This window comes from Epinephelus lanceolatus, chromosome 24, assembly GCF_041903045.1.
Source record: "Epinephelus lanceolatus isolate andai-2023 chromosome 24, ASM4190304v1, whole genome shotgun sequence".
Classification (NCBI taxonomy): Eukaryota; Metazoa; Chordata; class Actinopteri; order Perciformes; family Serranidae; genus Epinephelus; species Epinephelus lanceolatus.
Window position 1 is genome coordinate 1203587 of NC_135757.1, and position 16060 is coordinate 1219646.

The window sequence follows — 16060 nt, forward strand, 5'->3', positions numbered from 1 at the left end:
TTCGTATGCAGTTTCTATTACTAACAAGAGATACCTATACTTCTACAAGTACTCATTTACTCAAGTAAAAGTACCAGTACATTCATATACAATTCCTGCTCAGTACACAGGTATCATCAGCCTCATGTAGTTAAAGTATCAGCAGTAAAAGTACACAAGTATCATCAGCCTCATGTAGTTAAAGTATCAGCAGTAAAAGTACACAAGTATCATCAGCCTCATGTAGTTAAAGTATCAGCAGTAAAAGTACACAAGTATCATCGGCCTCATGTAGTTAAAGTATCTGCAGTAAAAGTACACAAGTATCATCGGCCTCATGTAGTTAAAGTATCAGCAGTAAAAGTACACAAGTATCATCGGCCTCATGTAGTTAAAGTATCTGCAGTAAAAGTACACAAGTATCATCGGCCTCATGTAGTTAAAGTATCTGCAGTAAAAGTACACAAGTATCATCGGCCCCATGTAGTTAAAGTATCAGCAGTAAAAGTACACAAGTATCATCGGCCTCATGTAGTTAAAGTATCTGCAGTAAAAGTACACAAGTATCATCGGCCTCATGTAGTTAAAGTATCAGCAGTAAAAGTACACAAGTATCATCATCCTCGTGTAGTTAAAGTATCAGCAGTAAAAGTACACAAGTATCATCGGCTTCATGTAGTTACAGTATCAGCAGTAAAATTGCTGGTTCTGAGCGTATTCAATGTTTGGCACGCAGCTGTCAGATAAACGTAGTATAAAATATAAAGCAGTGGCAGATGGTAATAACAGAGTTAATGTACACTGTCTGGTTTCCTTCCAGATGCAACGTGGGAGCAGACTTTGGACTCGGAGGAGCGTGGTGAACATTTGGACTCAGACCAGCTTCTGTACAGACAACACGGTGCTCTATCTCGAAGAAAAAGGAATATCTTGTTTCCCAGCGGAGTCAAGTTTTGCACTCAGGAGACGTTCGACCAGGCCGTCGCCAACCACCTCAACTACTTCCAACTCAGAGGTAATTGGGCTTGTGCTGGTCCTGGTCCTGGTCCTGGTCCTGGTCTTTGTTTCCTCCGGTTTGTTCCCTCAACACTGGAGGTGTTTCACTGAAGCTCTTATCCAAACGAACTTAATCCTCGAGTCTTCCGTCATTAAAGGCAGCCGAGCCCAGAAAGGTCGTAGGTCATGCAGAGCCAGATGCACTGTAAAAACACGACCTCCTTAACTCAGAGGCTTCAGTTTTGGGTACTTCCTGTGGTTTCAGGGTCAGAGTTCATCTCTTACAGGCCTTCAGGCGTGAACCTTAATTAAAGGAGAAAATAATTAAATCAATACAATACAATAATTAAATCAGGACAGTAATGTTGAGTTTTATCCTTCGATCTCAGAAGGACTGATGTTGGACGTCAAACTGAAAGGTTTATCTGTTGATCTTGGGAATCACTGGACAAAAAAAAACTCATCATAAGACCCACTGACTTTGTTTTTCTGAAGCTTTCAGCCAAAGCCAGTGGCCTTCATCAGTGGATGCCGTTTGCTCAGTTGTCATGCAGACAGTTTAGTTGTTATGTGATAGCTGTTGTTTATGTTGAAGTGAAATGACGTAATTTGAACAGCTTTCTGTTACGCTCTCAGATGATCTACCCACCTGGGTCCAGACCAGTGATGCTCAACTGCTGAACAGCCTACGGGCCGAATCTGGTCCTTAATAGGGTGCCAGGTGGCCCCGAAACCATTTTCTTAATCACAGGGAAAATAAACTGGTTCACACTGGTATGTTTTAAACTTTTAATATACATTAAGCTGTCGTCGTGTGGCAACTGGCTTTCCACAAGGCACACTGTAGTAAGACAATTGAAATCACTGAAATGACCAAACTTTCATACGTATTTGGACAATTTACCACCTGAAGTTTGGTGGAAATGTTGATGCAGGCAGTTTAATTTTGACAGCTATTTTAGATTTAGTCAAAAATGTTTATTAGTTTTAGTCACAGTTTTTATTTCTTATGATTTTAGTCTAGGTTTAGTCGACAAACATTTACAATTAGTAAACATAAAGTCAAAACATTTCACTCGACAAAAATTCAACCATTTCCGTTGACGAAAACTCAAATATTTCATCAAAGAAAATTCTAAGTGTTTGAGTCGACAAAATTAAAAATGTTTTAGTCGAGAAGAATTCAAAACATTTTAGTAGATGAAAATTCAAAATGTTTGAGTCAATGAAAATGTAAAACATTTTAGTCCAATAATTTTCATCACGTCTCCTTAACAAAAATGAAACATAGGTTTCGACTTTTTCTTGTGGTTGTATTGTGTCGTACGACTCTGCCTATTTAAACACCAACATTATCAACTCTTCCATCTTGTCGTCTTTCTGCTTCTGTGATGCCCTGCCCCCTTATTGATCATCCAAAGCCAGGGGGCTACCACAACATGGCGACCTCTGTGTGGCAGAGCAAAATCTGAGAGCGTTCATGTGAGCAGCAATTGCTTCATGGAACTGCTTCCCCTGACTGAAATGACCAAAAGCTGCTGGTGCATCAGTGCCGGGAAGGATCCCCCCGGACCCACTGATTCAGGTCTGACTGAGCCCTGAATGTCCACAAATCCTAGAAACTCCTATCCCTGGTTCAGAACTTTGTATCTGCCCACACTGCTGAGTTCGCTGATTCGTCTGAAATCAAAATATGGTTTCTCTGACAACATATAAACAACCAACAATGGCGAGAGTCATAGACGAGACGGACGCTGCTTAATCAACATGACTTCTTGTTATCACCTCACATTGTAGTTTGTGTGCAGAGCAGAGGAACTCAAACCTTCGCTCTGAGAGTCCTCCACCTGAAACAACCTTTTCTCTGTGGTGTTGTTGAGCTCCGGCTCCAAACAGCTGATGTTTACCAGTGTTTCAGACTTTGATGGAGTCACCGTCTAAATTTAGCAGTTTGTCTATTCTGGACCCAAATGAAGACATTTGGAGGGTCAGGTTTATGGAAACATGCTGACAGAACTCCAACCATAAACAGTAAACAGTAAACAATAAACAGTAAAGCAGATCTGTTGATGTTTACAGAGATGGATCTAAGACATATTGGTTTTAAGCTCGATGAGCAGGAGAACATTCATGTCTCTGAGAGTCACGGTCAAGTACTCTGCTCAAATACAGATTCAAGGTACCTGTACTTGACTTGAGGATTTCTCCTGCACTATGTGTCAGAGGGAAGTCTTGTACTTTAGTCGCTTCCTGTCCAGTGAAACCTTGAATCTCCAGATGTGTTGATGTTGAGTGTTTGAAGGATATTTCTGTACATGTTGAGACCCTTCTCCTTGCAGGGACCTTGAGTGGACCTCATGTTCAAGACTTTTTGTTTCAGGGTTATAACTTGAGGTTGTCATGTGTTTCAGTGTGCCAGGAGACGGTGTGGGAGGCATATAAGATCTTCTGGGACCGGCTGCCAGAGCGGGACGAGTACCAGGATTGGGTCGGTCGCTGCATGGACGGCTCCGCCACCGTCATGGACATTGGCCGGTTCTTCAGCCAATCAGAGGAACACATCAGCCTTGTCAAGAGTGTGAGTATTTTAATGTTGAGTGTAAGTCTGTGTGACAACAGCCAACACGACTGTGCGTTTGGGTTTTTATTTTAGTTTAAAGGTGACAACAAAATAAAATAAAATCAGGCTGTGTGAGGAATATGGACGTGACGGTACATCTGAGTTTTTGTATGAATACTACATTAAAGAAAAGGTGATATATTAATACATAGTGTATAATAATGAACATAAATAATACATGAATATTGTCATCTAGTGTAGAATTCAAAATACTTCTATTATTATTACCATAAGCAATAAAATATATAAATTATAATACAACCCTGATTCCAAAAATGTTGGGATGCTGTGTAAAATGTACATAAAATAAAATGAAAAAAAATAAAATAAAATAATTTGTAAATATTTCTTAACATTCAGTGGAGGAAATACTCTAATTATTCAACATGTCTTTTTTTTCAGTAAATTAGACAAGACATGGTATTAACTAGGGCATTAACAGAAATGTCGATTTGTCGACGTGTCGACGTTAGTGGCACAAGTCGACACCCCCCGGGAGGAGTCGTGTGTTTTTTCCCTCTCTCTCTCTCTCTGTGTGTGCTTGTGTACGGAATGCAATCGCTGCCTCTGATTGGCTTGCACTGATACTTTATCCTTGAACGTACTCGGGCGTACTATAAGCGGACCAGACTCCAGTCATTCGGGCTTTCATAGTCGAGCGCACTTCCGCGTTGTAGTTTCCTGTAAAAATGTCCCTGAAAAATCCCTGCGATGTGAAAAATACATGCCGAGCAGTCACTGGTGCGCGGAGCGGAGTCCGCGCGGTCGTAAAATCTGAGCTTTGCGTGCACAGAGCTTGCGGACGTCCGCTTTGAGTCCGCATGGACCCCCGCAGTGTCCGTTCCATGTACATTCCGCCCGAGTATGTTCGGGCCTTGACAGACACACATCACATGTGTGGAGATACTTCACTTTACTCCGCCGTGTCAATGTGATGACGTCATCAAACGACTTGTCGACTCGACTTCGACTTTATTGACAGATAAGTCAACCTGAAAAAAATCAAAGTCGTTAATGCCCTAGTATTAACTGAATAAAACTATAGCGATAAAGAAATTCTTACATTTCAGTCTATAAAAAAGATGTTCAATAAAGCAGAACAACATGGGGATAAAGTTTTGAACACACCAACTACAATTTAGTTGATATTTTGAGGAGCCTTTTGTTTGAAGTGCCGATTTGCATGAGTGAATTACGCATAATGTCAATGTTAAGACATGATTAGACGCAAATTCCCGCAAGGCAGTGCGATGGACCTGATGGATCTGACACGTGGTAAGCAGAGCATAATACATTAATTTTTGAAAAGTCACAGAATTAGTAAAAATCTTAAAAGTTTTTAAAGAAGTCACGGAATTAATAAAAATCGCTAGAAGTGTTTCAAAAGTCACAGAATTAGTAAATCATCAATTTTATCAGTTTAAACTTTAAATATCTAGTCTTTGTGCTGCATCTGATTAAATACAAATTATTAATTTCTGTTTTTATTTGCTTTTTGCACAGTGTTCCAACTTTTTTTTCCCTTTTAATTACTGTTGTAATCTATAGCTCAGTACAAGGTGTAAAATACTTTTTGGTTTACAAAAGTTCAGACAAATACTTGACGTCTGAGTTTGTGTTTCCTTTCAAAAGACTCACAAATAAAATTCAAAGTATCTTTGAAATATACATAGATATTAGGTAAACTCATGATAAAACTTTAAATAAAACTTTAAAATTTTGATGTGAGGCCACAAAAAGGCGACAAACCAACCTCAGCCGTCCTGTTAATGTCTTTCTGTACATTTCACTGCGGAATGATAAATTGTGTTTTTGCTTTTGTTTTTATTTGTTACAATCTGTGATGCGTCTCTTTGCTGACGATGTGTTTCTTTCTTTCAGAGAGTCGCCATGGCTACGGCGATGAACAGGTCGGTTTACGAGCGTGTGTTTCATTTCAAAGTGTCATGTTGATGTTGTGTTGTTGTGCTGGTTTTCTTAAATAATATTTATTTAACATCGTCTTTCAGTGACAAGTCTCTTAATCGTATTTATTTTTTAAAAAGCGTGAAAACAAATTCAGGCAGTGGGGTGAGACAGTAGCTCTGTAAACTCTGCCTTTAGCGTTTAATTGCTTAATTGCTTTAATTCTTTACAAATATTAAACAATCGGCCATCACTTTGAGAATGTTCCAACTTGTTTTTTTCCACACAAAACAAGTTTTGTTCTGTTTTTTTATATCAAGTTATTAATTTCAAACAAACAAACAAATTGATTTTAATCGGAGTCTGGTTCAAAAGTTCCCACAAACAGATTTATTCACTTGTTTGGAGTTTTTATGACTTAATTATGAACAGAAACTTTGAAGGCATCTTCGATAAAACTATTACTGTACAGTGCCAGATAATCTGAAGGTTCAGATAAATATCCTCACCCTCTCATCTCACAGACGTGAAACCCCAAAACTTCGGGACTTTCATTCAGCGTTGTTGCACTAAAATTATGGTTATAAGTGAAAGTTATAAAGTGGAAGTGGTTGTTTATTGACACCTGTGCTGTGTTTCATTACCTGCTGCAGTGTGCCCATCACCTCAGGTCCTCCTCCGTGCAGGTAGGCCTGCAGACACCAACCTGACCCCGAGTCAGTCCACCAACAAACCACCAAAACTGACAGTACAGCAGAAATGTCATTTGCACACACAAAAACCTGATCAATATTATTATATATGTAAATTACGTACAGTAAGTACAAGTATACATGTAAATTACAAAGTAAATAAAAAATTAGTAGAGATATAAATTGCACATAAATATGTAATTTACACGTGAGTATATTTGGAAAATTATTTGAATATGTTTAGTATAGTATACAAATACATTACAAATAGTTACATGAATAAATGTACAGTACATAATTGACATATATAAATATATGTTAATTACATGTAAGTGTACATGTAAATTACAAATAGTTGTAATTGCAAATTACAAATATAAGTATAAATTACACAAATTTTTCATTTTCATATAAGCAAACAAATGCATTAACAATACTGAAATAACTAGTTACAAGTAGTACAGTCAAATATAAATAGGGACATTTCTGTATTTAATTTACATATAATAGTATATGTAAATTACATGTAAGTGTACATGGAATTTACAGATTGTTGTATGTATAAATTACAAATATGAGTATTTTTTTTATTATACACACATATATAATGTGTATATATACATTTACTTTACATTAACAGCAGTTTGATACAATATATTTTTACAGATATACAAATAATACAAACTACATTCTTCAACTGAAACCTGGACTCGTAGAGTTTTAATGACTCGGTAATTAGCTGCTTCACACTCAGCCAGATGACGAGGAGTCGAGACGCTTGTTTGTTGTGCTTGTTTGTCTTGTTGTGCTTTTTTTTACAGTCGTGTGGTCTTTGTTAATTTGGCACTGTAAAAGTGCCCAGGCCCAGCTGTGTTGTACTTTAATGACTTTAAAGGGGAATGCCAACTATTTTAAGGGTTCACAGATGTTTCGTCACAGACTGGGTTTCTGTTCAAGGCCCTGAAGACAAACTCTCGGTAAATTTTGGTTTTAACTGATTGTTACGAGTTTTAAGATTTAAAAAAAAACATTAACTGAGAAAAAAAAATCTTAAAATAAGTGGAAAATTCCCCTTTATAAATCAGCTTCTGCTCATTTTCCTGATGCTGCTTTAAATGCTGCATTCCTGGACTAAAATTTAGACTCTTACTTTTAACAACTGTATTTTATTATTTTTTTTTTTACTTTAATATAATTTATTTTCTACATTAATCATCACTGCTGTCCTGTGAAATCTATGTATCTTTACATTTTTTCATGAGCTCAGAAAATCAGGAGGTCGATGCATTTTTCACACAATCTAAAGGTTTTTTTTAATTAAATTTATTTAGCTCAGAAAGTAGAAGATTAAAGGAGCATTTAATCGAGGACTGAAATTAAATCGTTATGTCATTAATGATTTTTATTTATCTTAAGAAATATTTTCTATTTCATCATATTTTGGTTGTGTGCAGTTTCAGGTTGTTAGTGATTAATCGACGAACTAATCAATCAAGAAAATCTGAAAAATTCAAAGTCACTATATGTGGACTTTTACCTGGTTTTCACTGGACAGTAACTCATCGTTCTGTAACATTTATGGATGTAATCATTCAATCTCTGATCATAACAAGAAAAGAGCTCTGATTACATACAAAAACCATCAATAGTCCAGTCAATCTGTGGTTCATTCAAGGTCTTATGTGATCCTCAGAAGCATCCAAATAACATCTTAAAAGTATAGCAAAATATACTTAGTGGAACAAGGTAAATTCCAGGGTCAAAATTTAGGGCCTTCGTGTCACAGCATCACACTAAGAAGTGCTTAAAGTTCATTTTTGGAGAAGTCACGGAATTATTAAGTTTTTGGAAAAGTCATGGAATTAACTGAAAGTATTAAAAGTTTTTGGAAAAGTCATGGAATTAACTGAAAGTATTAAAAGTTTTTTGAAAAGTCATGGAATTAGTAAAAATTATTAAAAGATTTTGGGAAATCACGAAATTATCAAAAATATTAAAAGTTTCTGGAAAAGTCATGGAATTAGTGAAGCTCTCCTGTCCCATGACTGGACAAATATGTTCCACTTAATCCATGAAGGTGTACTTATAATATGTGACACAGGAGGGTGTTGGGACTAATAAAAACTATAAAACATTACTGTTGCAGTTTCTCCTCGGTCAGGCCCTTTTTTGAGCTACACTGACTGGACTACAATGCAAATTAACAAAATTAATTAAGTTTAACATCAATATTTATTTGTGAATGTTTAATGTTGAGTCCTTCTGTAAACTTGTAATTTCTGTATGGTTATAATCAATAACTAGCCTGATATTTCTTTTTCTTTCACATTAACAGAAGATTTAAAATGTGACAGAGAAAGTTGTCGCTGATAATGTTTCCCCTGAACACTTTCCTGTCTCTGTTTCCGTCCTGCAGCTCTGAAACAACAACGGTCCAGACTGCAGAATCAGTGACTCAGCCAGGTAAACACTCACCTGATGCTCACTCTCTGAATAGGTTTTCACATACCAGAAATTTGCTTTGGTGTGTAACAATAAACATAGTAAAACAAAATCAAAGTAAAAGCAACAACTGCAAAATTCAGGGACCATAAATGAATAATAGGAAAAGAAAAAAGTGCAGTGTGTTTGTTTTTAAAGGAGCTGTACAGTTTTAAAAGTCGCAGTTTGTGCAGTGGCGTGAAACATTCACAGTATGAACTAGAAAAGGAAAATAAAAACAATATTTGCAATAAATCTTAATAAGTGGTGTCAACGTTTTTGTTCCACAGAGTCAGAATCAGAAAAACATTATTAATTACTGAGGAAAATTGTGATGTCACAGCCACTTTGATGTAAAGCATAGAGAATTATAAGAAAGCAGAGATATGAAGTAAGAAAATGAGAAGTATGTAGAAATAAAAAATAAAAAATATATGTGCATAATGCTACAATGTCAAACACTATAAAATAATCTAAGTATAAAATGTGTATAATATGCTAAGTATGTATAGTGTAAAAGTATAAAAATAATGCGCATTATGCTAAGTTACAATGCATGAAAATAAAGAATAATGTATAAAAGTAGTATCTTAAGTTTAGAGATATAAACATCTGTACATTATTCTACATCACAATGTATAAAATAGTATGCAAAGTTTAGGAATCTAAAAGTATGTACATTTTGGTACATTACAAAGTTAAAAAACTAGTATGTAAAACTTAAAAATAATGTATAAAAGTAGTATGTAAAGTTAAGAAATATAAAAATATATGCATTATGCTACTTTACAATGTATAAAATAAAGATGTTGAGTTTAGAAATATGAAAATAATTTGCATTTTGTTACATTAGAATGTATAAAACAAGTATGGCAGTTTTAGAAACATAAAAATAATGTGCTTGTGCTACATTAGCAATGTATAAAGCTAGTATATAAAGTTTAGTAATATGACAATAATGGGGGAAAAAATGAAAAAAATAGTATGTTAAGTTTAGAAATATAGAAATAATGAGCGTTATACTACATTACAATGTATGAATATAGTGCGTTAAGTTAGAAATTTTAAAATCTGTGCATTATGCTACATTAACAATGTATAAAACTAGTACGTAAAGTTTAAAGAAATATTAACATGCAACTATTATGCTACAATGTAAAGCACAATATACACATAAATAGAAATAAGAATCACAAATACATTTAATATGTGCATCATTTGTTAAATATACATTCAAGAGTGGTGTTGGTAAAAATAAATTGTTATTTTTTATTTATTGAATATTTTTTACATCAGACTCATTTAGCAGAAGCTTTTATCCCAAGTGTGGTGCATTAAGTTCATTAAGTGCATTAAGTTCATTCATTCAATACATGTATGTGTTTTAACACAGCTGTTATGTGTTTAAACATTTCTCTTTTTTATTAACTTTCGTTGTTCAAATGTTGACGTAAAGCTGAAGGAAGCAGAGCAGCTCATTCATTAAAGGACAGCAGGTGGTTAATAGTGTCCTACTGGTGACCTATTGAAAGTCTTTAATGACCCCCTGGTGGGCATGAAAAACAACGCTCGTACAAACCTAAATGTCCGTACAGGTTTAAGAGTCTGTTGACAGCTAACACCCACCTCAGCCCATGTGAAGAAGGAGTGGGTGCAGGAGGCTGATTCCCGTCACACGCTCTGCTCTCAGAATAGATCTGTAAGCCTATTTACAGGCAGCAGTCTGGTCAATGAGCAGAGGACCAGAGGTGTAGACGTGACTGAGTCACTGCAGGACAGGTATCAGGGTTAGTGAGATCACAGCTACAGGTTGAGATGCTGGGTTCGCAGCAGTTGTCGCTAAAGCAGCTTTGTTTTTCAAAGTTTAGTGAAAGCAGTGTGGCACGACTTCACCCACTTCAAAGGTTCATGGAGAAGTTAAAATGTCTGAAGAGGTAAAACTCCAGCAGGACTCGACCCAGATAAAGGCGGGTTGCTGTGTGTTAGCCAACATTACACAGCTGTAGAGTTCACACACATAAATGGACATAAACCCTTTTAGGGCCGACGTCACGATGACATCATGTCATCAGCTGGAGGTGCAGCTGCCTCTCCCCCACAGGGCTGCAGGCTCCATAGGAGTGTTAAAATGTGTTTGTCTTGTTGTGTTATTGGGAGCCAGAATAGAAGGAGTCATGGCTCAAAACCAGCCGCCACTGCCCGTCAACAAAAACAAAGACAACTATGGTTAAATGTGATAAGACCAAAGGACTGGACGGAGGCCATCATCAAAAATGCTCACATGTGCAGCGCACACTTCATATCAGGTTAGGGAAAAAGTATTTCCTGTTGTAGGGATGAATAAGGTTATGTGTATTAAGGGTTATCATGTCCACCTCATCAGAAACTGGGGAGGGATTAAGAGGAAGATTGGATTTCTCTGCAACGCTAACTTTTTAGCACATTAGCTAACGTTAGCTTCCATAGCAAAACAAACAAGTGTGGTCCTCCTTTGTAAGATTGGCTTCCTGTGACATCATCCATCCACTGAGTGAGAGCATACGGGTCGGCCAGTCTGGTCCCGTTGGTCAGTGTTTACTTATTCCAGTAACACTGGCGGTCCCGGAGAGTGAGTGACCTGACATGGTGCGTTGGTAAATTCAGTCTGACGCTCTACACTAAAATGAGAGCCCTGTTGGTGGAAGAAACGCAGCGTTATATTTCTACATGAATGAACCAACGGTTAAGTTAATCACACATTCACTCCGCTCGGCGCTCTGCTGCTCCGTCTCCACAGACAGAGTGTCCAGAGTGCGCTCTGCCACTCTGAGAGTGCGCTGCTCTGGATAACCCAACGCTACATTCAGACAGCGCTCCCAATTTATCAACGCTCCAGTTTGTGTCAGAGTGCGCTCCCACACTCACAATGAGTGTTTCTGAACGCACCGCTCACATCATCTTCCTCCATCATCTAAAACAAGACAACACAACTTGTTAGCTAGCGCTAGCTAATGTCTGTGGAGAACTGTTTTGCCTCCAGCTAAGCCCCGCCCACCAAAAAAAATCATACTGTTTACTAACAGTAAAAGGGTCTATAAAGAACAAACAGTCAACCACAGATTGTATTTCATTAATAAACTTAGGAAATTTTAGCAGGGATCACCAATGCCCCAAAATTTCTGAAAGGGTCTGAGTCTTACAGCTCTGTTTGGTGGTCTTGGCAGTATATGTCATTCCCCTGTATGATTCTGCATCATGCAACTCCTTGAATTTTCTTTCCATCGTCCTGATCATGTCATTTTAACTGTGTTTTCATTTTGCAGGGGAAGACGTTAACACGGAATTGATAACAGCAGAGACAGGTGAAACAGCAGAAGAAGAACTAGCAGTTGAAACAGAAGATGTCACATCGAAGATAATCTCAACCAACCAAGATGACCTTTCACCGGACTTTGAGGGCACTGATTGGACACCTCCATCCTCTACAACCAAAGGGTCTGTTCAAGAGACAGGTGAAACAGCAGAAGAAGAATTAGCAGTTGAAATAGAAGATGTCACATCAGAGATAATCTCAACCGACCAAGATGACCTTTCACTGGACTTTGAGGGCACTGATTGGACACCTCCATCCTCTACAACCGAAGGGTCTGTTCAAGAGGCTGCAACATCCTGGATCGGGATCCCTGTGGATTTGACCTCTGAGCCTGAGGAAACCGAAGATGTCCAGGAGACTGGAGGTGGCATCACTTCAGAAAGTCCTCCTTTGGTCATTACTGACACTCTGAATACTGAAGAAATAGGTGTTGAGGACATTGCAGAGGATATTGCCACAGAGGTTAGTGACTCTGATAAGCCCTTTGATGGGCTTGTTGAGGATGTGGGGCGAGACCAAACTGTCCCAGATACAACAGAGGAGGAGGCTGCTGTGGAAGATGCAGTAATTCCTGATCTTGGGAATGTGCCTGGATCTGAAGGGATTAAAGAAGTTACCCCAAAAGGTGAAGAGCCACCCTCAGAAGCCATGGCTGAAGAGGTCCTCACAGCAGCTACTGTTGTAGTTCTTACAAGCCCCACCACAGTACCTGCTACAGAAACTGCCACACTGGAAGAGTTAGGGCAGGAGGAATTCCTACAACCTGCTGCTGAGGCTCCATCAGAAGTTGGGACCGAGCTTACCCCAGAGACAACTTCTGAGGTCATTGTGGGCCCAGAAGGTGGAGAAGTTCCAGACAACTCTTTGGATATCACTCCAGATGTTGTGTTGACTGATGAGGTTCAAACTGAGGATTCACCAGAGCCGACTGATGAAACTGTGCCAGATGCACCTGAATTAGTTGAAGCAGCAATTCTTGAGGAACCCAAGGAACATCCTTCAGAGGTCAAAGTCAGCCAAGATGAAACCGAAGTCAACACACAGGCAACTCCAACTGTATATCTGATAACAGATCAAGATTCAGAAGAAGATGAAGTATTTCTAAATGTGACTCCAGAGCAAGAATCTGTCTCAGACATGGAAATGGAGGTTCCTTCTCAGGCCTCGATTCTGACAACAGACAAGATAGCAGTAGAAGTTAGTAAAGACGCTGGAGAGGGCGACGCACCAGAAGACACACCAAAGCTAACGGCCGAGGTTACTTCTGAGCCTGTTGTAGTGATCTTACAAGATGACAAGGATGAAGATTCCTCCTTTGTCCCTGAGGAGGTGCCACCAGATGCCACAGTGGCCGAGACGGAGGTCACAGAGGAAGTCACACCTGAGGAGAAAAAAACAGTAGCAGAGGCAACAGAAGAAGAGGTGAAAGTAGAAGTCAAACATGAAGAAGCTTCGGTTGTTGTTAAAGATCAGACAACTGAAGCTGCTGTTGAAGTGGAGTCCACGGAAGTGATAACAGCAGAGACAGGTGAAACAGCAGAAGAAGAACTAGCAGTTGAAATAGAAGATGTCACGGTGGGGGAAGAGGAGGTGATCGAGGCAGCAGAGGAAAAACTACCAGAGAAAAAAGAAGGGGCAACAGTTACCGCGGAGGATACATTACAAGCTCCAGTACACATCACAGCAGAAGAAGAACCAGCTGAGGCTACAGTAGAAACAGAAATCACTGAAGAACAGCCAGTAGAGACAGTAGATGAGACTACAAAAGAAGAAGAAACAACCCAGACTACAGGAGAACCAGTTGAAAGTGCAGAAACACCTGAGGAATCTCTTGAACCTGAAGAGAAAAAAGAAACAGATGTAACAGCACAAGAAGCAGAACCTGAACAAGAAACTGTAGAAACAGCAGAGCCGACAGGAGGTGCTGCAAAAGAGGAAGAACCTGCAGCTGAAACTACTGAAGAGACAGAACCCACTGCAGAGGAGTCAGCAGAATCCTCAAGAGTACCAGCACAGGGAGTGGAACCTGTAGAAGAAACTGCAGAGGAGTCAACAGACTCCTCAAGAGTACCAGCACAGGAAGTGGAACCTGCAGAAGAAACTGCAGAGGAGTCAACAGACTCCTCAAGAGTACCAGCACAGGGAGTGGAACCTGTAGAAGAAACTGCAGAGGAGTCAACAGAATCCTCAAGAGTACCAGCACAGGAAGTGGAACCTGCAGAAGAAACTGCAGAGGAGTCAACAGACTCCTCAAGAGTACCAGCACAGGAAGTGGAACCTGCAGAAGAAACTGCAGAGGAGTCAACAGAATCCTCAAGAGTACCAGCACAGGAAGTGGAACCTGCAGAAGATACTGCAGAGGAGTCAACAGAATCTTCAAGAGTACCAGCACAGGAAGTGGAACCTGCAGAAGAAACTGCAGAGGAGTCAGCAGAACCCTCAAGAGTACCAGCACAAGACGTGGAACCTGTAAAAGAAACTGCGGCAGAAACAGAACTCACAGAAGAACCAACACAAGAAGCAGAACTTGTTGAAGAAATTTTAGAAGACACAGAACCCACCAGAGAACCACCACAAGAAGCAGAACACATAGAAGAGGCTGATGAAAGGAAGGAACCTACGGACAGAATTGCACAAGATGCAGAGCCTGAAGTGGTAACTGATAAATCGGATCTTGATATAACATCTGTAGATACAGAACAAGAAGCAGCAGGAGGGGAACCATCGGACAGAGAAGAAGCAACTTCTGAGGTCTTGGAGGAGATATCAGAGGACGAAGTCAGTATTGCCGAATCAGAAACAGAAGAATCTGAACCAGAAGTTGCTGAGGAAGTTGTCCCAGAGACTCTTGAGGAAACCCGAGACATTGATGAGGAGATTACTCCGGTTATTTTTGTTGTTCCCGAAGATACCGAAATTTTATCACCGGCAACAGAGGTGGAGGAAATACCTGAACCAGAGGTAACAGTGGAACTTCCAGAAGACCCCCAAGTAAGAGAAGCACCAGACACCAGTAGTAAGGGTACTACACAGGTGACTGAGCCTGAAAGGAAAGTTCCAGAATCGGAATCTTTCCCTGAGAGAGAAACTGTCCCAGAGGCTGCGAGTGAAACATCGCCAGAGGTTTCCCATCCAGGGACTGCCACAGGGGGAGATATCACCAAAGCAGAGGAGGTCAATCTAGAGTTTCCTGATGAGCCTGTCCCAGAGGGCACACCTGAAGAAGACCTAAGTGAGGACAGCGTTCAGGTTGTCCCAGAGGAAGTTGAGGGTATCTCCCCTGATGTATCAGCAGAGGATGCAAATCAAATCACGACAGAGGCCCCAGCGGAGGTCACATCAGAGCCCCTTGCCAAAATCACCCCAGAATCTGTTGCGGAGGGCACTGCAGGGACAACGCAAGGCACTGCAGGGACAACGCAAGGCACTGCAGTGGATGCCACTGAGGAGGCCACCCCTGGTCCCTCTCTGGAGGTCACAACAAAGTATGTAGTGGAGTATAACAATGGTAACTTCCCATATCTAACAGAGAGGCCTTATGACTTAGAGGACAACTTATTTGGAAACAACGCCTTTGGGTTGGAGGACGAGAACTCGGTAAGCAAATATTGATTTGTTGTAGAATGCCTGGGCCCAGTTGTTCAGAAGTATTCTGAAAGGATTTTGGCGGACTGGATCAAATCTGTACAATAGCAGGGGTGTAAATCACTAGTTTCATTACGATACGATTTGGACAACAATACGATACTTGCCAATGTAACAAAGTCTGCTGGAGGTGCAGCTGCCTCTCCCCCACAGGGCTGTAGGCTACATAGGAGTCTTAAAATGTGTTTGTCTTGTTGTGTTATTGGGAGCCAGAATAGAAGGAGTCATGGCTCAAAACTATGGTTAAATGTGATAAGACCAAACGACTGGACGGAGGCCATCATCAAAAATGCTCACATGTGCAGCGCACACTTCATATCAGGTTAGGGAAAAAGTATTTCCTGTTGTAGGGATGAATAACATTATGTGTATTAAGGGTTAAGCTGATCA

At 39.6% G+C, this 16060-nt stretch overlaps 1 protein-coding gene across 2 annotated transcripts in view; it reads left to right on the forward strand.

Moving 5' to 3' along the window:
- The first annotated feature begins 519 nt into the window (after nucleotides 1-519).
- Nucleotides 520-16060, forward strand: part of LOC117249941 (uncharacterized) — a 37637-nt gene continuing 22096 nt past the window's right edge. Inside the window, exons 1-6 of one of the 2 annotated variants that reach the window (XM_033615828.2) lie at nucleotides 520-994; nucleotides 3387-3553; nucleotides 5477-5505; nucleotides 6154-6186; nucleotides 8609-8655; nucleotides 11976-15622. In XM_033615828.2, coding sequence (XP_033471719.2) covers nucleotides 3476-3553; nucleotides 5477-5505; nucleotides 6154-6186; nucleotides 8609-8655; nucleotides 11976-15622 — 3834 coding nt within the window. In that variant the 5' untranslated portion in view covers nucleotides 520-994; nucleotides 3387-3475. The remainder of the gene's footprint in view (nucleotides 995-3386; nucleotides 3554-5476; nucleotides 5506-6153; nucleotides 6187-8608; nucleotides 8656-11975; nucleotides 15623-16060) is intronic. The other variant, XM_033615831.2, reaches the window with a different exon arrangement.